Source organism: Diabrotica virgifera, chromosome 3 (genome assembly GCF_917563875.1).
Source record: "Diabrotica virgifera virgifera chromosome 3, PGI_DIABVI_V3a".
NCBI lineage: Eukaryota > Metazoa > Arthropoda > Insecta > Coleoptera > Chrysomelidae > Diabrotica > Diabrotica virgifera.
Window position 1 is genome coordinate 248,476,416 of NC_065445.1, and position 27,888 is coordinate 248,504,303.

General features: G+C 34.7%; 1 protein-coding gene across 1 annotated transcript in view; it reads left to right on the forward strand.

Annotated features, from left to right (window-relative positions):
- LOC126881661 (hepatic triacylglycerol lipase-like) overlaps nt 1-8,158 on the forward strand; it is a 48,085-nt gene extending 39,927 nt beyond the window's left edge. The window contains exon 4 of the mRNA XM_050646048.1: nt 7,926-8,158. Coding sequence (XP_050502005.1) covers nt 7,926-8,152 — 227 coding nt within the window. The 3' untranslated portion in view covers nt 8,153-8,158. The remainder of the gene's footprint in view (nt 1-7,925) is intronic.
- Nucleotides 8,159-27,888: the final 19,730 nt, after the last annotated feature.

The following is a 27,888-nucleotide window of genomic DNA, read 5'->3' on the forward strand; positions in this document are numbered from 1 at the left end:
GAGACCTAGACATAGAAGGTGCGTAACTCTACGGCAAGTCCGACAATGACAGTCTCAAGTTTTAATTCCCTAATTACTTAAAGTAAGTAAAATATATGTTTAAAAAACATGAGATGTAGATCCTTGAAACACACTCAGTGATCAAAAGATCCAAGGTTAATGGTTTGACGACCACTCGTACGAAATCAAACAGATGAAATAGAGAATGTGGAAAAATCCCCTTACGAACAATTCACACATCCACCACTTCGGGTTGGGAAAATTTTTTTGAATAGAATCAAAGATCCAAACACCAGTTCGTAGAAATGTGTTTCGCCCTCTTCAACCTCTCTGGGCTTATCAATAAAGATGAGAGGTTGAATATCTTTAGACACATTCCAATCAAAAAACAACATTCGAGACCTAGACATAGAAGGTGCGTAAATCTACGGCAAGTCCGACAATGACAGTCTCAAGTTTTAATTCCCTAATTACTTAAAGTAAGTAAAATATATGTTTAAAAAACATGAGATGTAGATCCTTGAAACACACTCAGTGATCAAAAGATCCAAGGTTAATGGTTTGACGACCACTCGTACGAAATCAAACAGATGAAATAGAGAATGTGGAAAAATCCCCTTACGAACAATTCACACATCCACCACTTCGGGATCTACATCTTGTGTTTCAAGGATCTACATCTCATGTTTTTTAAACATATATTTTACTTACTTTAAGTAATTAGGGAATTAAAACTTGAGACTGTCATTGTCGGACTTGCCGTAGATTTACGCACCTTCTATGTCTAGGTCTCGAATGTTGTTTTTTGATTGGAATGTGTCTAAAGATATTCAACCTCTCATCTTTATTGATAAGCCCAGAGAGGTTGAAGAGGGCGAAACACATTTCTACGAACTGGTGTTTGGATCTTTGATTCTATTCAAAAAATTTTTCCCAACCCGAAGTGGTGGATGTGTGAATTGTTCGTAAGGGGATTTTTCCACATTCTCTATTTCATCTGTTTGATTTCGTACGAGTGGTCGTCAAACCATTAACCTTGGATCTTTTGATCACTGAGTGTGTTTCAAGGATCTACATCTCATGTTTTTTAAACATATATTTTACTTACTTTAAGTAATTAGGGAATTAAAACTTGAGACTGTCATTGTCGGACTTGCCGTAGATTTACGCACCTTCTATGTCTAGGTCTCGAATGTTGTTTTTTGATTGGAATGTGTCTAAAGATATTCAACCTCTCATCTTTATTGATAAGCCCAGAGAGGTTGAAGAGGGCGAAACACATTTCTACGAACTGGTGTTTGGATCTTTGATTCTATTCAAAAAATTTTTCCCAACCCGAAGTGGTGGATGTGTGAATTGTTCGTAAGGGGATTTTTCCACATTCTCTATTTCATCTGTTTGATTATATATATATATATATATATATATATATATATATATATATATAAAAGCCAAGACAAAAACAATTTATTGCAAAATTTATATAAATTGCAAATTGAACATACAACAAATAAAATAAAATAGGTACAACATAAGGAACAGACAAACTTATGCTACTGCGTGTGAAACCCAATTTTCTTAGTTAATCATTGAGAAATTCTTCTATTGAATAATATGGTCTTTCGGATAAATAGGCTTTTGTCATTTTACGGAACTTAGGGAAAGATGTTTCAGATTTAAGTTGTAACGGAAGATGCTTGTACAGTTTCTTTGCGGAATATAATATAGATTTCTTTACTAACTCAGTGGATGGAATCGGTAAATAAATATCAAACATTGAATTTCTGGGGAAGAAAAGATGATTGGGTCTTGATGGAAAGACATGAAGGTGTTTACGAATTAAACAAACCGTTTCTAGAATATATAAAGATGGAAGTGTTAAAATTTCGTGACCTCTGAAGTAACTTCTGCAATGTGTAGATCTTCTGAGGCCAAACAGATATCTTATTGCCCTTTTTTGCAATCTAAAAATGACATCAAATTGAGCAGCTGTACTAGAACCCCAAAAAGGAAGACCATATCGAAGATGAGACTCGAACAACGAAAAATATGTTATTTTAGAAGATGCTAAATTGAGTTCCCTTAAGACAGATCTTATTGCATTGCAAGCTGAGGCGAGTTTATTACTTAACGAATCGATATGAAGGGACCATTTGAGGTTGCTGTCTAAAAAATACCAAGAAATTTTACAGAATCAACGGTACTGATCTGGCTGTTATTAAGAGGCAAAGGTTGAAGAGCTCCTTTATAGGATAATGCTACTGTTTTATTTACGTTAAAAGAGAGTAAATTAGATTCAGACCAGGTCTTTATCGTCAGTAGATCCGAAGTTATAGTTTCATGAAGAGATGCAATAGTTGAGTTGCTCCAAGTGATACTGATTGAGTGACATTGATTTTTAAATTAGTGATGTCATTTATAAAGATAAGGAACAGTAGAGGACCCAATACTGAACCTTGTGGTACTCCACATACAATGTTTTTGAGACTAGAGTCAGTATCATTTGCTCTAACTAGTTGTTTCCTATTATTCAAGTAGGATTGGAACCAATTCAAAGAAATACCACGAATTCCATAGAAATTTAGTTTTGTAATCAAGATGTCGTGATTTACACAATCAAAAGCTTTGGCATAGTCGCAGAAAACAGTGGCAGTATAAAGATTATTGTTTAGTGCTTGGTAAACCTCATGTAGTACAGAAAACATGGCATCAGCGGTACATTTATTTGTTAAAAAGCCGAACTTATTTTGTGATAAAATGTTGTTATCAACGATAAAGGACATAAGTCGAGTTTTAATGAGTCTCTCAATAATTTTGGAGAGCACCGGTAGTAAGGCAATAGGTCTATAGTTGCAGGCATCAGATTTTTCGCCACCCTTATGAAGAGGAATAATAATGGCTGTCTTTAGGCACTCTGGAAATTTACCTTTTTCGAAGGAATCATTAATTAGTGAGAGGAGGATTTCCAACACATTTTCTGTGAGATTAGAGAAAATTTTTATAGATAGTCCATCAGTACTACAGGATGATTTGCTTTTGATACTATTGATTGTTTGGATCAGTTCAGAGTTATCGACTGGTCGTAAAAAGAATGAATTCGACACCTTTCTTGAATTAGGAAGATAGAAAATGGGATCTTGTTGCGGCAAAATTGTTGATGTTATATTTTTACTCACATTAACGAAGTACTCGTTTAGACTTTCAGGATTTTGAAGGGAAAATGATTGAGCTGTGTGAGTTTTATTTCGAAGATCGTTTATTATAGACTAAGTTTCTTTTGCAACACTTTTAGAGCTTCCCAGACGATTTTGATAATAGGCTTTTTTAGCTGACCTGACATGTTTTAGATATGTTGTCCTGTACTTCAAGATATATTCAGTGACAGCAACATTGGTAGTAAATTTCTTGATGTATAGTAGTGAACGCATATTCTTAGCTGATCTGCGAATACCTTTCGTAACCCAGGGTTTCCGATGTTTTGGCTTAATAGGAATTAAAGGAAATGCCTTATTGAAGATGTGGAGAAGCTTATCCAGAAAAACACTGAAATTATATTCCACGTCCACAGAAGGAAATTGCCACTCAGAAGTTAAGCATAAATTTTGGAATTTACGAAAATTCTGGGCGGAAAAAATCCTACCTAAACGTCGGGTTTTTGAGGAGGGTTTGCTGAAGATGTTAAACTTCTATCTTAACTTATATCTGATATGCGGGACAAGTTTCATGTCAGCTATTTTTTTTATGTTTCAACAATTGTTTCTTTAGTTCTGGACCGTATTAGGAGGAAAATTCCCCCATCCCCCCTAGATATGCCACTGTTCACTAGTTTTCTAAAGATAAGGCGGAACTGCAGGTATTGCATAACTACTGTGAAGCATTCATTACAACATGATAATTCTTATGTATCGCTCCAGCAGTACATTTTATATCGCACTTCTTTAGTTTTCTGAGAAGGACTTTTCGGATTTCGGAGGTTTTCTGAAGACTAAAATACGATGAATCTATTTTTGACCACGAATTCATATACAACACGCAAGTATACATGAAGAAAATGAGTCTTTCTTCTTCCAACAATAAATATTTTCGTTCACTTGATTGTTAATTAGTGCACTTAACGTAAACCGAGCCCTCGAATCCAATAACTTCAGAAGGCTGTAGCTCGAGAATAATAGTTATTCAGACCCAGGTGCCATGGACTTTTTTAATCAGCACATCAAGAAGTATTATTGACCAAACTTTCGTTAAAGGCTATAGCGGGATAAAATGGTCAAAAATGCCCCCGCACCGATCAGCCCAGTTACTTATGTTTTCGATAAAGGATATAAAATTATGCCCTCATGCAAATTTTTAGCTTCCCAGAGGTCCTAAAACCTCTTAAAAAAGAAGATTTTTTAGGTTTTATTTTTTTGTGAGCGCAATTTTAACTCAAAAAATCTGAAAAAATTCAAGAGGATGTATATTTTGAGTACAAAACAGCCTGATTTTTTTTTAGATTTTGTAATAAAAAATGAGCCCAAGAAAATTTTTTTGAAATTTTCAAAATTTTTTTAGGTTATGTAAATATGATTTGGCCAACTTTTAAATAGTATTTTTTGTGTTTTTTGTCGTTCTATTGAATGGCAGGGCAGAATTTTTAATATCTAAGCGGAAAGAACGAAAAAATTGAAAAAACCGTTTTTGGCTGTCTCGAGCTGCATCTCGAGACAGCCAATTTTAGGATTTAGGATCCTGACTACAACAACTGAAAAAACACTTAAAGTGTGAATTTAGTCATAAAATTTGGAATGTGGGCTTATAATAATATTTGGAACAGCTTTTCCAAATAACTTTTTTCGATATCTCTAACGCGAAGTAAATCGAATCGCATATCGAAAATTCACCCTGTTTGTGGATTCGCAGTAAACCGCGTTTAAAATTTAAATTTCAGTTGACTATTTTAAAAACTGTGAACCATCAACCTGTATGACTCTGCCAAATTTTAAATCGGTAGGTATATATTTTGATATGGGCCGAAATATATGGGCGTCTTCATCTTAAACGCGACACACTGTATATTATCAATTTGATAATTTAGTGCAAATGATATAGTCGTATTTTTTATACCTAGATTCAAAATATACATTCAAAATACTGACTAATTCTTAATTCACTAATTTTATCATAAAAAGTTCAAATTGATTGCATTGAAATAATGAACCAATTAATATTAATAATATTATCTCAATTACCCTCAATTATCTCGGAAACGGTTAGCACAATTTTTATAAATTTTGGTGGGTATGGGTTTTCTAATGCGGCCGATATTATACTGATAATTACATTGTTGTCAGATATTCCGTTTTTTTTTTTAAATCTAATTATTTTTTTCCTTCAATTGGTATACCCTGTATATTTTTTGGGTTTTGAAGTCCTTAAGAAATACTAATTATTTTTCATGTTATATTCCCTGTACCTAAAGGTCATAATTTCGGAGTTAGTGCTACATAAAATAAAAAATAAAAAAAGTTTTAACAAATAATAAAAATCAATTTTTTCGGCCCAGGTAGACATTATTTTACGTTCTTTTGACCATTGGGAACAAAAAAGTGCTTTTGTAATTTTTCTCTAAAGTGAATCGTTTTCGAGTTTTAAACAATTTAAAACTGAAAAGAAATCGAATAGTGACGATTTTCAAGGTTCAAAAAAACAAATCAAAAATATTATTTTTGAAACTGCCCAGTACACAAATTCAAGTTCATGCTTTATTTTATCAGTTACCAATAAGTAATTTAAGCTTGTTTCATTCTAAAATATTGTTTTTTAGTTGTTAATGCCCGATCGCCCGTCCTCTCATATGCGCTTCACTAACAATTATTAAAAAGCAATGTTTTAGAATAAAACGGGCCAAAAAATTTTATAGTGAGCCCCTTAAGATGGGCTTAGCTTGAATTTGGGTATTTGTGTTTTTGAACCTTGAAAATCGTCATTATTCGATTTTTTTCAGTTTTAAATTGTTTAGAGCTCGAAAACCATTAACTTTAGAGAAAAACTACAAAAGACCTTTTTTCTTCCCAATGATCCAAAGAATGTAAAATAATAATATAATGTCTACACGGGCCGAAAAAATTTATTTTTATAATTTGCTTAATTTTTTTTTAAATACATGTAGCAATAACTCCGAAACTATGGCATTTAGGTATAGGGAATATAACATGAAAAATAATCAGTATTTCTTAAGGACTTCAAAACGCAAAAGAAATAAAAAAGTTCATTAGATTTCCAGAAAAACGGAAGATCTGACTACAATGTAATTATCAGTAGTAATTGCACAAGAGCTCTAAAATTATTGAATTTTCCCGAGTGACACTTTGACAGTTTTAATTTCACGAGCCGAAGGCGAGTGAAATTATGTCAAAGTATCACGAGGGCCAAAATTCTATATTAATTTTAGAGATCGAGTGCAATTTTTTGCGATTATTTCATGAATAAAACTGTTCAAAACGAAAATTTTATTGTAATTTATTTATGTGAGTAACAATTAGTACAATTAAACACACAGTTGTTATAAGTATTTGATGGTTGAAAGTCATCACTTTTATAATTTTTAAAACATTAATTGTCATTAATGTCACTGAATGTATTTTTTGACGACGGGAAATTATCAAAAATTATCAGCTTAATTCAGATTTCTGTAGCTTTCTATTGGTCAGAATCTCCTATGAATGAAATAATCACTATAATATCGGCTGCATTAGAAAACCCCTACCCACCAAAACCTATAGAAATCGTGCAAGATGTTTCCGAGATAATTGAAGGTTTGTATACATAAAACTCACTCTGTATATTAGAATATTATATCAATGCAATCAATTAGAACTTTGTATGATAAAATTAGTGAATTAGTCAGTATTTTGAATGTATATTTTGAATCTAAATATAAATACTACGACTATATCAGTTGCAATAAATTATCAAATTGATAATATACAGTGTTTCGCATTTAAGATGAAGACACCCCTATATTTCGGCTATCAAAATATATACAGATTTGAAATTTGGCACAGTCATACAGGTTGATGGTTCACAATTTTTAAAATAGTCAACTGAAATTTAAATTTTAAACGCGGTCTACTAACTGTGAATCCACAAACAGGGTGAATTTTCGATATGCGATTCGATTTGCTTCGCGTTAGAGATATCGAAAAAAATTATTTGGAAAAGCTGTTCCAAATATTATTATAAGCACACATACCAAATTTTATGACAAAATCACACTTTTAGTGTTTTTTCAGTTGTTGTAGTCAGGATCCTAAATCCTAAAATTGGCTGTCCCGAGATGCATCTCAAGACAGCAAAAAACGGTTTTTTCAATTTTCTCGTTCTTTCCGCTCAGATATTAAAAAATCTGCTTCTGCCATTTAAAAGAACGACAAAAATACACAAAAAAATACTATTTTAAAGTTGGCCAAATCATACTTAAATAACCTAAAAATTTTCCTGGGCTTATTTTTTATTACAAAAATCTGAAAAAAATCAGGCTATTTTGTATTAAAAATATACATCCGCTTGAATTTTTTCAGATTTTTTAAATTAAAATTGCGCTCAGAAAAAAATAAAACCTAAAAATTTTTCTTTTCTCGATTTAAGAGGATTTAGCACCTCTGGGAAGCTAAAAATTTGCATGAGGGCATAATTTTATATCCTTTATCGAAAACATAAGTAGCGGGGCTGATTGGTGCGGGGGCATTTTTGACCATCTTATCCCGCTATAGCCTTTGACCGGGACCACTTTTCCATAAGGTGTGTTGCTGCGGGGTCCTTTGTGTAAGCAATTTTTAAGCATTGTATATTTAGGAACTTTTTATTTTGGCGGATATTATAATTTATTTCCTCTTTTATAGACAAACAATTTATGAAAATCTTTCAAGAAAAACCTTTATTTTTAGATAACTGCAACCATGCTAGATCGACCCTATTCTTTATAGAATCAGTAGGAACAAAAGTTCTAGCTAAAGAAGGGCTCTTTTACGAAGATGAGAATGGCATAGTGACAATAACGCCAAAGATCAATGGAAAAATGGTTTTATTTGGACAACATGTTGATAAAAATTCGAGAGGTGTCTATTATTTAACAACAAATCCAACTAAACCTTTTTTGAATAAAATTGTTTAGATATAATTTTAGTTTTATTTAAAAGTATGAAATTTAAGCATTTGATAAAGACAAGCAACAAATCTAATATATCATAATCAACGAGAAAAAATAAAATAATATTCCTGGAAATGCTTCTTTTTCGTTAGTGCAAATTAGGATTAAGAATTTCATACATTTATAACATTTCTTGAGAACACAATCGTTATACTTAGATAAACTCTCATTTATCGATATATCGCACAATGCATTTACTTATTGGAGGGACGCCGATGTTCAACATTCCTCCATGGAGAGTTTGGAGTAGTTCCAATGTCTCTTTCCAGCGTTTTGCACTTGCAGTAAGTTCAATGTGTCGCTAAGCCTTCGATAGCTAAGAGGAGAACTTTTAGTGAACCGTAAGATGCTGTAATTCTGGCCTGTTGAATTGTTAATGTAAATAAAACACTTTCTATTTTGCTATGACTGTAATGAAGTTGAAAAGGGCAAGAAATAGAATTTTACATGTGAACAATTGAGTTAACAACTTATCCGTGAAAGACGCCACTACAGAGGTTTTGCGTACGTTCTTAATGAGTGTTGATAGTTGACTGACTGTTGCACCCCGCTCTTTCATCCCGTTAACAAATATTTCCGTTGGGTGCTTTGGGTAAAAGAGAGGGCGGAGATTAACATTCTTGGAAGTTTTCTTCAGGCACTGCGTAATGAAATTATTTATGGTTGTTACAGAGGCGGCGCGGAAATTTGTTGTTGGTGAAATAGAATTTATTTTGGGTGGAGAATACAGTTCTCCAACATTCCCCCCGGCGTTGGAGCCTTGTGGTCTAACCTACTCTTCTTTACCTTGATTAGGGAGAACCGAAATTTTAGAGATTGCCCTTGTGAATTGACCATCGATGGTCTTCAACTTGACCACTCTGACTTTGCCATCTTGCCCGGGCATTGTATCAACTACCCGTGCTAAAGGCCATTTTAGAGGAGGTACATTATCCTCTCTCAGAAGAACTAAGTCATTGACTTTTACGTTTTCCCTTGGTCGGGACCATTTTGGAGAATTTTGTAACCGGTTCAAGTAATCAACAGACCACTTTTTCCAGAAACTTTGTTGTATTTTTGCAATTTGCTGAAACATGGATAGTTTATTTTCCGGAATTTTTTGTAAGTTTTGCTCAGGATGCGCTGACAGGCTGGAGCCAATTATAAAATGCCCAGGACTGAGAAAGGTGTAATCTGAAGGGTCGCTGGACATGGAACAGATAGGCCTTGAATTCATCACAGCTTCAATTTGAACCATGACAGTGTAAAACTGTTCGAAAGTGAAAGAAGAACAGCCTATTAGCCTACGCATATGATATTTTGCGCTTTTTACTGAAGCTTCCCAGAGCCCAGCCCAATGAGGAGATCTAGAGGGGATAAACTTCCATGAGGTTTGATTTTCAGAAAGGTATTCCATAATGGTTTGAGAATTAGACTTATTTTGAAAAAATTTGTATAAGTCATAGAGTTGGTTTTTTGCACCAGAAAAACATGTGGCATTGTCACTGTAAATGACGGTTGGGTTACCACGTCGGGAAATGAATCTCTTAAGTGTTAATAGAAAGGAAGAAGTTGTTAGATCAGAAACAACCTCAATGTGCACAGCTTTGGTCACCATGCACACGAAAATGGCTATGTATGCCTTGATTTTTGGCGCTTTTCGGAGTGAAGAAGATTTTAACAGAAAGGGTCCACCATAATCTACACCCACTTTTTGAAAGGGTCTTGTTGTAATGGACAACCTATCTTCAGGTAAATTACCCATAAGCTGTTGTGCAGGAGCACACGAAAATCGGAAACATATGGTGCAGTTGCGAATGATTCGTTTTGCTTCCTTTAGACCATTGAGAGCCCAGAATTTCAAAGGAAGATTTGAGAGAACTGTTTGCGCACCAGCATGTCCCAATCTGAGATGTTCATTTTTGATGATAAGATTGACGATAGGATTATTGGAGGGGAGCAGTATCGGATGTTTTTGCAAATAGTCTATGTCGGGACAGTTCGTAAGTCTGCCTCCAACTCTGAGAAAATTAGAAGAATCTAAAAATGGTTTTAGTGACATGAAGTTTTTATTCGAAATAAATTTGTTATTTTTAAGCGCCGAAATTTCTTTTGAAAATGCATCACCCTGTATTTTCTTGATGATGAAATCCATTGCATAATTTAACTCCGCAACAGAAAGAGGTTCAGAAATTTTTTGTTTTTTACAATTAGAAATAAAACGAAATACGTACGCTACTGTACGTTTTAAGCGTGAAATATTTGAGAAACGTGAGAAAATTTTTATCCAGAAATTTTCCACATTAGAATTTACCACGAGGCTTATTTTTCTTTCCTCGGGTAGGTTTTCGAGAACTTTGTCATTTACTAGATTGGAAACATTGAAATTTTTATCTCGCAAGCATTTGGGACCTTGCCACCAGAAGTCGCTATTGAGAATTTCAGAACCAGACATTCCTCGAGAAAGAAGGTCTGCGGCATTTTGCGCAGACTTTATGTGAAGCCATGTAAAGTTTTGAGTCAACTCTTGGACAAGAGCTACCCGGTGAGCCACGAAAACCGACCACCGACTTGGATGACTTTTACACCACGACAGAGCTACTTGGGAGTCTGACCAGAGGCTGACTGAATGAAATTTTATAGATTGATTTTCAAAGATAGAAATTATTTTTGCAACAAGTTTTGAAAGAAGAACCATTGCGCACAGCTCAAGCCTAGGAAGTGTTACCGTCTTTAACGGAGTTATCCTTGATTTGGAAGAAACTAATGCACAAGAGATGGTCTCATCCGAATAGAAAGTTCTTAGGTATACGCATGCGCCATAAGCTGCCATGCTGCTGTCTGCAAATCCATGAAGCTCAACCTTCAGAATTATTTTTTCAGAAAAATAGAAACGAGGAATTTTTAATTGTTTTAATTGTGACAAGTCCTGTAGAAAGTTGTTCCAATCGTTTAGAATAGTTTTGTCCGAAATTTCTGTGTCCCAGTGAATTTTTTGCAGATAGAGTTTCTGCATAAGCATTTTGCCTTTAACAATAAACGGATTGATGAGTCCCAGAGGGTCGAAACATTGCGCTAACGCAGATAGGATTTTTCTTTTTGTTATTGGTGGGCAGAAATTATTTTCGGGGACGGAAATTGTTATTTGGTCTTCCGCAGGGTCCCATTTTAGGCCTAGAACCTTACTGGAAGTGGAATCGAAATTTAGGTCATATTCCTGAGTAGTATTTTTTGAATGTTCTGGGTTGATTTGTTGTAGGAATATGGATGAATTTGAATGGAATTTATGTAAAGTAAACCCATGGCGGTTTAGAACAGAATTTAATTGCTGAAGTATTTCGAGCAATTCTTGAATATTATTTGACCCACATAAACCATCATCTACGTAGAATTGGTTTTCGAGAAAATGCGAGGCCAATGGGAATTGAACTTTATTTTTATTTGAAATTCCTTGCAAGACTCTCGTCGCAAGAAACGGGGCGCTATTCGTCCCGTATGTGATAGTATTTAATTGAATACATTTTATAGAATCGTGGGTATCGTCCCTCCATAGAATATTTTGTAGAAAGCGTTGATCTTTGTTGATCCACGTCTGTCGAAACATTTTTTGAATGTCACAGGAAAATATGAATTTGTATTGCCTGAAACGAACCAGAATGTCGAATAAATCGGGTTGAACCTGATACCCTTTTAATGAAATGTCGTTCAGACTTTTTCCTGTAGAGCTTTTACAACTAGCGTCCATGACGACACGCAAAGTTGTACTTTTATTTTGTTCGTTGATGACACATAAATGTGGAATAAAATATTTTTTGTCCGAATTTTCATTTACGAACGAAAGAGGTACATATTCAGCATGCCCTAAAGAAATATATGTGTCAATGAAATTTTTGTACTCGAAAAATAATTTTTTATCTTTTTGGAATTTATTTTCGAGTGAAAGAAAACGCCGTTTGGCTATAGAAAATGAATCACCCAGTAATTGGTGTTCTTGTGCACTTTTTAATGGAATATCTACTTCAAAGCGTCCATTTTCAAGGATCTTTGTTGTAGTTTGAAATATTTGTTCGGCCAGCTCGTCAGCTTCCGACAGAATAGGTTTTTGAGAAAGTTCTTCCATGTTCCAGAATTTCGTGAGCAGCTCGTCCGTGCTACACGTAGAAAGTAGAGCAACATCTCCAGAAGCATTGTTTGCTACTGTAGGTGCCGTCAAGTGAGGAGCAATCACGCCGGCTATTAGGTACCCCAGATGAGAAGCCTGCAAAACTGGAAGCCTAGGGCCCAGAGGAATTATGTCAGGAAGAATTAAGTCGTAGTACAAATCAGCCCCAACCAAGATGTCTACCTGACTAGGTTTGTGATATGAATCGTCGGCGAGAAAAACGTCCCTTGGAATTGGTAATTTTTTTGTAAGAATGCGGAACTGTGGAAGATTGCAAGTAATATTTTCTAAGATGGCACATGACATTTTGAAAGACTTTTTATTATAGTTAGAATGCATTTTTATGTTGACCATCTTTTTTGAAACCGAATTACTTTGGCCTATGCCAGAAATGTTTAGAGATATGTCATATGGCTTGTAGCCCAGCCTATCAGCGAGACACTGGGTACAAAAGCTATTTTGACTTCCCGTATCGAGTAACAATCGGGCCGTTAAAGGTTTCCCGTTTTTGTCGAAAATGGTTACTTTGGCCGTAGCTAGAAGTATGTTTAAATTTTTTACGGACAAGGCAGAAAAGGAATTTGTAAAAGGTTCTTGCCCTTGAAACGAAGGACCTTGAAAGTTTGAATTTGACGAATGTTCGCGTTCGTAATTGTTTGAATTTGTAGAAGTGGACGGACTTTCATTTTTATGGGTCGTAGAAAAAGTATTATGTTTACCCGAATTATTATTTGGTGCCAGAATGTGCAAATTTGTATTATGGCGCCTTTTACAAACGGTACATACATGTTTTGATGAACAATCTTTAGAATTATGCCTACCTAGGCAATTTACGCAGAGACCTTTTGAATTCACGAATTTTATTTTGTCATCATGCTGAATGTTTTTGAAAAAGTGACATTTGTAAATTTTATGACCTTGCTTTTTGCAGAAAATGCAATAAAAGTCAGAAACTAAATTATTTGACATATTATTTTTATCTGAATCCTCTGATGTGTTATTACTGGATGCATGATGTGAAACTTTTACGTTTTTGGCTTGCCTAGGATTTGTATTTTCCAGGCTTTCCAGAACAATGCACCTTTTTTCAAGAAATTTAAGAAGAACATCCAATTTTGGTACATCTGAATGATTTCGCTCAGTTTCAAAAAGTCTCCTTGTTGAAAAATCTAATTTGCTTTCTAGCAGGAAAACTAAAATTATATCAATGAGCTCTGTACTTGAAAATTGCAAATTTTTTAGCAATTGCATATTTTTTGTTACGGTAGTTAGAAAATTTCTGAGGGCTTGCGGTGAGCTGTTTCTCAGTGTAGGAATGTCTATAATTTCTGTTAAGTAAGAATTTATGATTGTGACCTTATTCTGATAGCGGTTCTTTAGAATATCTAAAGCAATCGAAAAATTTTCATTTGTGACTTTCAAAGAATTCACCAACTTAAGAGAATCACCCTGTAGGTAAGTTTTCAAGTAAAGAAACCTTTGGATGTCAGAAAGGGACTGATTTTGTATTATCAGTGTGTCAAAGAGCTCAAAAAAACTTTCGAAGTCCCCTATTTGCCCGGAATATTTGCATATGCTTATTGCCGGGAGCTTTACGGCCACTTGCTTAGCGGCAGCGACGCTCCCTGTATTGGTAATATCCAATGCTCTAATCGAACTTTGTATTTTTGACAGAACCGCAAAATAATTTTCTTCAAATATGGCACGATCACATTTTTGAGAATCGTCCAGGAATTCAATTTCATCCTGTACGTTATTGTAATCAGAGAACAGGTCTTGTAAGCGACCTTCTCTTGTTTTGAATGAGAAAACATCTTTTTCCGAGTCATGGTTTGCTTCTAGCCACGTTTGAATTCTATTAACAGAATCTAGAATTGAATGCTTTTTGTTTACTAATTTACTTAAACCTTTTTTGCTCATTGTAATAACTTTAATTTGTTTATTTTTGAATAAAATTATTATTTATTTTTGAATTTTAACAAGCATGCAATATTAAACCAAAAATTCAACCCTGAATAGTTCTTTAAATAGTGTTTAACTTTATTAGAGTAACATTTCGCAAGAGATCTTTGAAAATTAACTTTTTGAATTTACATATATAGAAAAGTTTATTTTGTACGTCACCCCTGGGCTCTTGGTACTTGAATGTGGGCTGCTTTTCCTGGAACCAGCTAGTCCTTGAACACCACTTCTTGAAGTAAACTATTATCACTGTTTTTGTTCACAGAATGTTTATTTGTCCGTAGAATAAATAACGCAATCACTTTGTCTCTTGGAATTATTGTCTATTCGACGAGAATATCCGAAAAACGCTACACTTATAATGTCTTTTAGAAAGAGTTGGCATTAGCCAGAAATGTTTTTTAACAAAATAATAGAATTAGATAGAAACTTGAATTGAGTGTTTTTTGGCCAGAAAAGTTCGGTCGATGGATCAAATGTGGCTCTAAGGGCCAAATTCGGCTCTTAGAAATAAAATCCGGTCTCGGAGGAACAAAATGGAGGGACGCCGATGTTCAACATTCCTCCATGGAGAGTTTGGAGTAGTTCCAATGTCTCTTTCCAGCGTTTTGAACTTGCAGTAAGTTCAATGTGTCGCTAAGCCTTCGATAGCTAAGAGGAGAACTTTTAATGAACCGTAAGATGCTGTAATTCTGGCCTGTTGAATTGTTAATGTAAATAAAACACTTTCTATTTTGCTATGACTGTAATGAAGTTGAAAAGGGCAAGAAATAGAATTTTACATGTGAACAATTGAGTTAACAACTTATCCGTGAAAGACGCCACTACACATATATTTACACTTTGTACCGGCTTTTTGCTAATTGCGGCGTGAAGAATTCTCTTCGAAAAAGCATAAATGAAAAGAGGTTTTGCGTACGTTCTTAATGAGTGTTGATAGTTGACTGACTGTTGCACCCCGCTCTTTCATCCCGTTAACAAATATTTCCGTTGGGTGCTTTGGGTAAAAGAGAGGGCGGAGATTAACATTCTTGGAAGTTTTCTTCAGGCACTGCGTAATGAAATTATTTATGGTTGTTACAGAGGCGGCGCGGAAATTTGTTGTTGGTGAAATAGAATTTATTTTGGGTGGAGAATACAGTTCTCCAACACTTATTATGGACCAAAATTACTACTAGCATACGCTGATGACATTGACATTGTGGGAAACACAGTTACCAATGTGAAGGAGACTTTCAATAAGTTGAAGGTAGAGGCAAAGGAAAGTGGTTGAAGGGTAAATGAAGAGAAAACCAAATACGTGTGCATCAACAGACAAAAGGGACGAGATAGAATAGTTCAAAATGTTACGATAGACCCATATAAATTTGAAACAGTGGAGAGTTTTAAATATCTCACAGCAACAATCACTGCAGATAACGATATCACATAAGAGATTAAAGGGAGAATTCAGGCAGCAAACAGATGTATACATACATCTGTTTGCTCCACAATACTATATATAAGATCTTACCACGGGTATCCAAGATCAGAATATATAAAAACTGTGATTAGACCAGTGTTCATGTATGGGTGCGAGACGTGGACTCCGACCAAAGCAGTTGAAAGAAAACTTAGATGTTTTGAGAGAAACATCCTCAGAAGAATCTTTGGACCTTATCACGACCCTAATAGCAACCAATTAGTCCAGGAACCGAAGCTTTTCACCTCGAAATTTTTACTGAATGGATCAATTTGCTTGAAAATTTGAGAATAAGTAGTGGATAGTCCAAGGATCAAAATTTATATGCTGCCGAAAGGCGCTTTTACCATGGGGGTGGTTGCCACCCCATCTCGGGGGTGGAAATTTTTTATTATATTTTGACCGCAAAAGTTGATAAAAATATTCATTCTAAGCAAAAAATGTTCTATACATTTTTTTGCTAAAATTAATAGTTTTCGATTTATTCGCTATCGAAAGTGTTAGTTTTATATAGAAAAATTCAATGTTTTTCGATTACTTACTCATTTACGATTCACTCAATTTTTACCAAAGAAAAAAATTTTTCAAACCAAGTTCTTAGGAATTAAATAACCTACAATTTAGTATTTAAACATTTTTTGTATCCCTAATGCTAATCTTTCTATTCTGAAGAAAATAGCATTTTTTACCAAACTACAATAATTCGTTATTCGCTTTAAACTCCAGTTTTTTTAAAACTAATCATTCTAAGCCAGTCAAACTTCTAGGATCTATTAATAACACATAAATAAAGAATAATGAATAATAGACCAGGGCATTTAGCACTAAAAGCACCCGAATAAATCGATTTTTAAATACAGCACCTAGAGACTTGCAGTTTTTTGCATTATCTTCAGGATGTCGTCTGGAAAAAAGTCTACTATTGAAAAATGGGTGGAAATGTATAATTGCACTTTAAAGTGCATAAAATGCATCCAAAAATTTATTATTCGGGTGGCTTTTGGGGACACTGAATCCGATTACGCCATCAGAACTGACCTCCGGATTACCTGGTGCCCAAGGTCATTGCAAGAGACGTCATCTTCTGGAGTTTCGATGGTTTTCGGCATTAAACTGATGCAAACGGATTACTCACGGGTTTTTGGGATCGATAAACAAGAATATGCCATCAGAATTGACTTCCGAAGTACCTGGTGCCCAGGGTCGCTACTAAGGCACGTCATCTTCTGGAGTTTCGAAGGATTTCGGCACTAAATTGATGCAACTAAACTAATCGGGGGGTTTTTGAGGTCGTTAAGCTCGAATATGCCATCAGAACAGACCTCTGGATAACCTGGTGCTCAAGGTCACTGCAAGGGACGTCATCTTCTGGAGTTTCGAGGGCTTTCGGTATTAAATTGATGTAAATGGGTTACTTACTGGTTTTTGGGGTGGCTAAACACAAATATGCCATGAAAATTGAACTCTGGAGTACCTGATGCCCAGGATCGCTACAAAGGTACGTCATCTTCTGGAGTTTTGAGGGTTTTCGGCATAAAATGGATACAAATGGATTACGATACAAATGGATTACTGGAGGACGGGGGTTTGAGGTCGCTAAACACGAATATGCCATTAGAACAGACCCACGGAGAACCTGGTGCTCAGGAATATTGCAAGAGGCGTCATCTTCTGGCGTTTCGAGAGTCTTTGGTAGTAAATTGATGCAATCGGATTACTCAATGCGTTGCTGAACGCGAATACGCCATCAGATCTGACCCACGGAGCACCTGGTGCCTAAGGCAGGTCATCTTCTTAAGTTTCGGGGTTTTCGGCATTAAATTGATGCAAACAATTTATTTACTCATGGGATTTTGGGGTTGTTGGGGTTGTTTTGGGGTTGTTGATTTTGTTGTTGGGGTTGAATGTTTGGTAAAACAGAATTTTGTAGGTTTTTACAATATCTATAAGGCTATTGATATTAAATCCATTTAATATCCTCAGTCGCAAAAAGAGGTGACTTTGAAAGGGTTGGTAAAGGTAGTTTTTGCATATTATTACAAGTTATAATTATCAATAGCTTACTCAATTTTTGTCGTAGAAAAAATTTTTGCAAACCAAGTTATTGGGAAATAAATAAGCTACAATTTGATATTAAAACATTTTTTGTGTCGGTGATGCTAATCTTTCTATTCGGAAGAAAAATGAATTTTTTACCAAACTATAAAATTCGTTATTCGCTTTGAACTCCATTCTTTTTAAAACTAATAATTCTAAGCCGGTCATACTTCTAGAATCTATTAATAATACATAAATAAAGAAGACAAAGTAAGGTAAATGACTAATTTTGATTAGAGTGGTGATTATGGGGTTGATTCCGATCACTTTCGCTGAAAAAAAAAGGGACTGGCATTCTTTTCAATATACAGTGGAACCTCGATAACTCGGATTAATCGGGACCGCGACCGATCCGGGTTATCGAAAATCCGAAATAGCCGGAGAATATGGTAAAAATTAATAAAATACGGTATACTTACAGATAAACTCCGTTAGAATTGAAATAACATGAAATATATTTATAAATATGCACAGTACCTACTCATTAAAATTACCAAAAAAAAAAACACCAAACACAAACGTAAGCAAATGGAAGCGAACAATACAAGACACACAATACAGTCACAATGATGTAATGTTATTATTTAAGAACAGTCAAACCTAAAGACCATTGTTTATAAAAGAATTTTTTAAATAGTCTTTCCTAAACAATGCTGACAGTTTGAAATAAATAGGAATAGATACTACAGACAGGTGGCTGTTGTTTCTGCGGCGTGTGCTATGAGTCATTTTTAATACCGTATAGTTCAAATTACACACATACACATTATCTCTCAAATATTATATTACATACATTTTTATTGTTGAAAGGTTTGTCTGATAATTAACTATTTTGATGGGAAATAAGCCACAAATAAATTGAAAAATACAAAATATTGAAAATCAAAATGTTTATCTGATAAAAATCGGTCCGGGTTAGCCGGACTTCCGGGTTATCGGGGCCGACTTATCGGGGTTCCACTCTAAGTCCCCTAATTTTTGAGCTAAAGACTTTTTTATTTCTGTGGATAGATATATTTAAATACTTTAAATTATTTTCAACAAATTATCCTCGAAAAATGCATAGTTTTCCCGTCTTTTGACTTTGAAACTACAATACTTAGCATTTGAGGAAGAAGAGATAACATATAATAAAGTATAGCTCGACTACTATTGGTCCTAAAGAAATAAAGAAAAACGGTTTTGTTTATTTTTTCAAAAGGTACATTTTTGTTAAGCAAAGTTGTTTTGATAAAACGAAAACTTTTTTAGTTCAGAGGCGGCTTTACCTATTGTGCAGGGTGTGCGGTGCACACGGGCGCCGGGATGTTAGGGGCGCCGAGCACCAAAGAGCGGGTCCTTTACTTTGTTTCAACATAAAATATGAACATTTTTTAAATAGGAGGCGGAAGATGAATCAATAACTGACCGAGAAAATACATTTTAAAGTAAACTTTTACTATTACCTATTAGATACCGCAATTACTAAATTTGACGAACGCTTCGAATTGTAAAGCAAAATAATGACACCTTTTTGGTTCCTTCAAAAATTAAAACGCTGGAAGGATAAAACACTGCAATAAGCGGAGCCCCGCATACTGCGACTCTTTATCGGCCGATAGTTTATTCGGGATGGGCTGTTAGTGCGCATACCGAGCCAACTAAACAGTCGGGTTGGTGAAGAGGGCGCACACTATCAACAGCCGACCGACTATTTTCGAACGATTTAGTACTAAAGTTCTTATTTGAATGTTGAAGTTAGTAGTCGCACAATGAAAAAATTATCCAGAAATGTTATTATCGCTCTCATGTAACGGAGCAGGAAATCCAAGAAGAGATTCCGAGAGTATTGAGTGCATCCAATTTACAGTGAAAGAAATAAGACGGTTAAACCTAACAGACGTGATCCAGAAGATTGTCATGTTAAAATGAAACTGGCAGGACACATAGGAAGAATGTAAAACAACCGTTGGACGAAGCAAATTCTTAAATGGCGATCAACGACTAGCAAAATAAGTAGAGGCAGACTTCAAAGAAGATGGACTGATGACACCAAGTGAATGGCTGGTCACGAATGGATGCAAGAAACAACAAACTAAAATGAATGTATACTCCTAAGAAAGGCTTTGTTTTGGCGATGGATGGAATAGCTGTTGATAATGCTGATGATGAATTCTCAGTGACAGATAATTTGGTGGAAAATTCTACACAATGTATTCTAAATTACTTGATTACCCAAAACAGTTTTTCGCCTTTTATCGGATGATCTTAGTCACCTTTAATGAACTAGTCATGCTAATTGGGCCATGCAGGTTTCTACAATTAACGATTGTGAATTAGACGATGCCATTTTCTCGCAAAATGTTAAAGAAATATTCGCACGGCACAAGTATTACATACCAAAACTAGGAGAGGATTGAACTACCGACCGATAAACAATCGTCGTGTGTGCGCAAGTCCTAGATAGCTCACACTGATTAAACTATCGGCCGATATTTGGCCGACAAATTAGTTTGAAGGCAAACTCTCTGCCGATAAGAAGTCTGCAGTCTGCGGGAGCTCTTTTGGGCAGGTTGTTCTGACGCCGTGAATGTCTAGTGGCTCCCGACATCATTTAATATTGGACTATTTACATCTGGATTTTTGTTTACAATATAAGTGTAGCTAATACCCTCTAATACCCTATGTACTAGTACTAGGAATAAGTAGGTACCTATTCGACTATTCCATTTTGACTGCGCGTCTACCAAAGGGCGCCAGAGTATCGACTGCACACGGGCGCTACGTGGGCTAGAGCCGCCTCTGAGTTATTAGCCGAAAACATTAATTTCTTCGATATAAAACTTTCACTTTCACTTTCGATAGCGAATAAATAAAAAAAAAACTATTAATTTTATGAAAAAAATGTATAGAACGTTTTTTGCTTAGAATGAATGTTTTTACCAACTTTTGTGGTCAAAATATAATAAAAAATTTCCACCCCCGTGATGGGGTGGCAACCACCCCACGGTCAAAGCGCCTTTCCGCATCATATAGATTTTAATCCTTGTGCAATCCACTACTTACTCTCAAATTTTCAAGCAAATCGATTCATTCTGTAAAAATTGCGAGGTTTTGTCCTATTTTAAGCTTCATTACTTGGACTAAATACCGAATGAGAACAAAGGCTGAGGTCAAGCAGATGTATAGGGCGAGCGACGTAGTCCAAGAAATTAAATCTCAACGTCTAAGCTGGGCTGGCCATGTCCATAGACTCCCAAATAACCGCCTTGTCAAGTTAATCTGGGAAGAAGCCCCTACAGGAAGCCTTAGGACGTCCACGAATGCGATGGAGACATAATATATGGTATGATTTAAGAACAATGGGGCTACTATACCTACTGATCCAACTATCAGGCCTGGCGCAGATTCAACCTACGCGAGACACAACCTGCACCGGCTAACTGCGTAGACAGTTTTGCGCATCCTACTATCAGTGCATTCGTTCGCAGGTCTCGCTTGGAAACGTTTGTCATCGGCGTACAGTTGTCTTGGGCCGTGGGACGCGTGACTTACCGCCAGATGTTTATTTTTACTTGTTTTTGTTTGCGAGATGGACTTATTTGAAATGAACACGGATGGTACCTAAGTACAATTTATTATGATAAATAAAAATATTAGCATAGTCAACACCCCGAGTGAAAACTGCGTTGTCTTTGTCATTAAATTCTGATAACTTTTGGTAGACTAAATAAGCGGCGATACGAAATTAATAATCAAAGTTATGCCTTTACAAAAACACATTATTCGAAAAATAAGGTGAACAATTATTCATGTTACTTAAAACCGTGATCGATAAAAATATCGTATTACCCTCAAATTCAACTTGTCAGCATATTACATTTTTGTTTATTACATATTGCATTTGTTATGCTTAAAAATTAAAAACGGAATATGCAGATAGTGTTATTTTTTATGACCGAACAGTAGCGGAGGGATTATGAATTATGACCTGCAGTAATTGTAAATGATTGCGATCCTGCAGTAATTGTAAATGATTGTGATCCGAGCAGTAAATTGAGGAAAATGAGTTATGACATGACCGAGCAGTAGGGGAGAGATTATTTTAAATATGTAGTTATTATGTGCAGAAATAAAATACTCAATGTAAGATATCTTTTTATGCACCCGCTTATGATCAAATTCGATGTTTTCGAAAGTCATACCGCTACGACTACTAGGGACGTGTAAGATATTTTTAAAACGTTACTAGTTACAAGTACGGAAATACCGATTTTAAGTTGCCTACTCAATTCACTACAAGGATCAAGGATCAGATACATCAGTATTTTGTAATCAGTATTTGTACTCAGTACCACTGAGAACCGGTATCAAAAGTAACCGTTACATGTCCGCACTGATTTTTCCCGTCTCTATATTCGCTACGTCGATAGCCAACGGTTGGGTTGGGTTGTTTTCAATATGCGGCACGCTAGAAAAATAAATGCACGGGTCACCCGTCCCGCCGGCGCAGGTTGTGTCTCGCTTAGCCATGGTTTGTTAGAACAGTGAGCGACGCACGCGTACAGCAGAATCTGTTGTACTCGACGCACGGCAGATTTGACTGGGTCGGTTTGTTAGCATATTTATTCTGTCGCTCTCAAAATAGTTTCAGTTTGACGTTTGTTCTCACGGAGGGTATACGTAGAAAAATGAAGTCTGACAAAATGAAAGCAATAATTTTGTTACTCCTAGAAAAGGAGGAGGAAGAAGAGTTAATAACATTGACATTGAGTTAATGACATTTAAATAAAAGAAATAAAAATGTAAACGAAATGTTTTCATGTCGTAATACAGAAGGTGCATTTAAATTAACAGTCGAAAGAAGATTGTTTCAGAACGAGGAAAAATTTCGAGAATATTTTAGACTGTCCAGGGATTTATGTGAAACTGTATTACATTTTATAAGGGATGAAATTACTAAAAAACCCTATAACAGAAGACAACATCCGATTTCTGCAGAAGAAAAATTAAGCATAACTTTGAAGTACCTAAGTTTTTTTATTTAGAGAAAAAATAAAAATACAGTGTATAAGAACAAAAAATAAAACTTCTCAAAAATGTATATCATAAATGTATCTTACATTTCTGCATTGCTATTAATTGATTCTGGCGAAAATACAAACGAATGCACGCTCTGAGATCCTATGTTGGGTTCCAAAGAATTTTCGTCACAAGAATTAGGTATTTGTTGTAATAGGAACCAATTCATGTACCTAATTCATTTGCAGCCAACTTAGTTTCATATCGCGAAACAATATTCATGAGTTCAGCTTTTATTCTTGCCTTTTCAATCGTACAAATTTCGATACTGTGGAAGCCACACTTTCAAAAAACATGTGTATAGGGCTTTTCATTCACAGTCATTTGCTTCGAACTTCTGTCATATGTCGTATAATCCGTGTATATTAATATTATATACAGATTATACAACATTTGACAGAAGCTCGAAACAAATGACAATCGATGAAAAGCCCTATAGAAGGATCACCTGATTTTTGAGCCAATGTCGATGATGTTTCCGACTTTTTAACAAGTTTTTCAATCAAAGCGGTTCGTTCCTCTCGTCCCATTTTTAATTCGCTCATTAATGAGAAATTTCTGTTTTTAGACATTGACTTTTTTCGGTTAAGACACTCCTTGTCAGACTGAAATGCTAGAAATTTCTTGGAAATTTCTCTTATGTGGAAGTTATTGACCATTTATATTTTATATTACCATTACATTGACCAAAATGGTTTCGAAGTAAAGATACTAGCAAGTGTATATTTCTAGTTCCTGGCAGCAGGAGCCAGGAGTAATAAATCGTCTAATACAATAGTAATAGAAATTAGATGTTCGGTTCCCGTGAAGCATATGGTGTCTTTGAAGGGCACTACTGAAAGGTTTATAGTATCTTTTGTTAAAGGCAACCTGCTTTTCTCTTTGAATATTTACCCACAGTATTGACCTGAAAAAAGGTCAATTAACAGATAGGTCTGGATCCCCCGTATGAAAAAAAGTTGAATAATAGCAAGCTGAAAATTTTTTAATAGCTTAAGGGTGTCTAGTGTGATAGACTTTGATATATGGGAACACTGGAACAGGGGAAGTTTTAATTGTGGAACAGGTTAAAAATTTGGAACGGTCACACCACGAAAACGGCACATTTATTTTGTCCGACAGAACAGACTTAAACTCTCCGAACAGAGATTAAACACTCATGCAAAAATCAGACTGCTATTTATCACCTGTCACAATTCCTGTCATTTGACATATTCTACATGTTCCACTCATTAAAACGCCCAATTGGTGATAAATAGCAGTCTGATTTTTGCATGAGAGTTTAATCTCTGTTCGAAGACTTTAAATCTGTTCTGTCGGACAAAATAAATGTGCCGTTTTCACGGTGTGACCGTTCCAAATTTTTAACCTGTTCCACAATAAAAACCGCCTCTGTTCCAGTGTTCCCATATATCAACGTTTTTCCGACTAGACACCCTTAAACTATTAACAAATTTTCAGCTTGCTATTAATCAACTTTTCTTTCATACGCGGGATCCAGACCTAAGAGAACTATGTACATATTTAAAAATACGAAAATATAATATTAAAAAATGAGATATTCAATCAATGCATACTTTAATAGTGATCAGTGATCTGTAGGATATGGCAAGACAAAATTGTGCCACGTGTAGAATAATAACGATACACTTTATTTTGTACCAACGTTGTTTTATTATAATGCATGCCTCAGTTTAATAAATTTTAATCATAATAATAATACCAATTAATCTAAATACCAATTAAATACTAATAATATCAATTTAATACAAGTGACTTTTTCATTTACATTGTGCAATTAAAAATATGTTAAATCATCTAAACTTATTTTTATTTGAATAAAATTAGTTTACCACCATGTTGTACACTGTGAGTTCAGCTGAACGTTTGCGTCCAAATCAAATTTGAGTTGATTCCAGCGCACACCGTCGACGTACGCTGCTGTCGGTCTTCAGAGCGCGCAACTAAGCAGAACCTAACAATCCGTTAACATACAGAAACCATTCCTTTGATTTGGACTGACGTGCGCGGCGTTCGACTGACTGTGAGTTGTGCGTCGCTCACTGTTCTAACAGACCGTGGCTTTAGGTTCAATTTGCGCCGGGCCTCATGGACGACCGTTCGAGATGGAAGCGAGTTGTGCAATGTGCAGTCAGCCAAGACCCACCCCGGGTTGCAGTGTTATTAATTCCGTAATAAAATAAGAAATGAAGCACATGCAGTTGTAAGGAGAATCAAAATTTATAAGAGATCAAAGAGAGAAAAAAGAGTGTTGAGCGTAATAGAGCTCGAAGTACAACCAAATGGAGGGTGGTTACAACCCCCAAACCCCCTTGGTTACGCCTATGCGGATACACATCGAAAATAATGGATTAGTATAGATTAACTGTATGTAAAACACATACACATACATCACAAAATGAATTATTGAATAAGTGAATACAATAATAATTGTGGCCTACTCCCATATAAACGTAATATGTACTTAATTAGGCATGCCACAAGTACTCCAGGGAAATAAGGCAAAAATATACCATGTTCGGGACACTTGAGCAGCCAGGTTGCAAATGATTTTTTTGGGTACTGTATACTTAATACATTATAAATACAAAAATGCCCGTCACAGTTCGTACGAGAAATTTAGTTATTAACAAATAAGTGTCAAAAATAGCAGTTTTTTCGTTTAAATCGCTACGGGTAAAAATAGGGTAATTAAATATCTTATTTATACTGTAATTCTTTTAGTAGATGAGGCAAGGTTTAAAATGGCAGTTTTTGAATTCCAGTTCGATCATTTTTTGCTTCAGAAATTGCAAAATAAGACTAAAATTTCGAAAATAAAAAAATTGCTATAACTTTTGTGAAAATGACCTTAAGACTTTCACATTGCACAAAAAGTTGAGACAAACAGTCCGTATAATGAACAAAAATTTTTAAGACGATTCGTCAATTAGTTTAAATTTTATTCAATTTGTTTATTCCAATGAGCTTTTTCTTCGCAATATTGTTGTTCAGAAAATAGTAATGTAATAGCAATTCTGTGAAAGCCACATGAAAGAAGAAAAGTCATGTTTTCAAAGTGTTTTAAAAAAATCATTAAAAAGACATTTTTATCATTCCTACATCATTTTACTAAAGTAGGGTCATTTTTAGTTCATAAACAATTTGAATAACTTTGTTAATATTATCTGTAGATTAAAACTACTTTGGGATTTGAAAAGCTGGTATTTTTATACGAATTTCCAAAAAAAAAACACTTTTTGTCTAGGTTAATTACAGTCAAAGTTGGCCATTTTTTTTTATTTAATTGACAGCTACTTTGTTTATAATAACTAAGCAACCCAACTAGCGCCATTTCGAAGTTGAAGGTATATAATTTATGTGTAAAAGTTTGAGCAAACTTTAAACTTCAACAGAGTTGTTAATCAAGTTTTAAAAGTAACGTTCTAACGAAATCGATTTGTGGTCGGTGGAAATGAATTATTAAAATCCGTGCACTCAAAAAATGAAACTGATTCTTCAAACATATGCTGCAATTAATATCTCCAGAGCTTGTGGATGGATTTTGATCATAATTTTTTTAAATTGTATGTACTCGTAATCTTGTAGAGTACGTTATGTACGTAAATCCCCACCTAACATTTCAAAATGTTAGGGGCTGGTCCCCTTATCACTCAGGGATATGAAAAATAGATTACAACCGAATCTAAGACCTACCGAATATACATATATAATTTCATAAAAATCGGTCAAGCGGTCTCGGAGGAGTATGCCAACTAACACTGTAACAGGAGAATTTTATAGATGTAAATATATAGATGGGTATCAACAAATAGGGGTTGGTGATGGAAAAGTGTAAATTAAGGGTTGTATGTATTTTTTAATCCTACATCGTATAAAATTAAGATAGACAATTTTGTCCAAAAAAATAAAAAATAATGTCAGGGGGGCAACCCCCCTTATATCTTATGGGTATAAAAATAGATTAAAACCTATTCTCAGTCCCATAGGATATACTTGTAAAATTTCATAAAAATCGGCCAAGCTGTTTCGGAGGAGTATGGTAACTAACTGTTACAGGAGAATTTTATGTATATTGAAGTAACTGTGAATTAAATAATAAAAGTGGCTAACTTTGACCGTAATTAACATAGGCTAAAAGTTATTTTTAAAAATTTGTGTAAAAATACCAGCTTTTGAAATTCCAAGGTAAATTTACTCTACAGTCAATATTAACAAAGCTATTCCAATTGTTTTCAAGCCAAAAATGACTAGACCTTAGTAAAATGTTTTCGTAGTGACAAAAATTACTTTTTAATGATTTTCTTCAATAATTTGAAAACAAGACTATTGTTCTTTTATGTGGTTTTCACAGAATTTCTATATAATTATTATTTTCTGAACAATAACATTACAAAAAAAAGCTCTTTGGGATAAGCAAATTGAATAAAATTTAAACTAATTGACGAATGGTCTTAAAATTTTTTGTGCAGTATATGGACTCTTTGACTCAACTTTTTGTGAAATATAAAAGTCGTAAGGTCACTTTCGCGAAATTTATAGCAAATTTTTTATTTTCCAAATTTTAGTTTTATTTTGCAATTTTCGAAGCAACAAATGATTGGACCAAAATTAAAAAACTGCCATTTTAAACATTGGCTCATCTATTAAAAAGAAGAATACTATAAATAAGATATTTAATTATCCTATTTTTACCTGTAGCGATTTAAACGAAAAAAACTGCCACTTTTGACCCTTATTTGTTAATAACTAAAATTCTCGTCCGAACTGTGACGGGCTTGCTCAAGTGTCCCGAAAAAACCTTATTTCCCTGGAGTAAAGTAAGCAGTTTTAGAACCTTATCAAAACAAATGTAAAATTTAATCCTCATTAAAATCAATTGTGGTTTAATATGATAAAAAATACTATAAATTTTAATTTCCTACAATCCATCTCTGTTGTTGTGGTTGATATCAT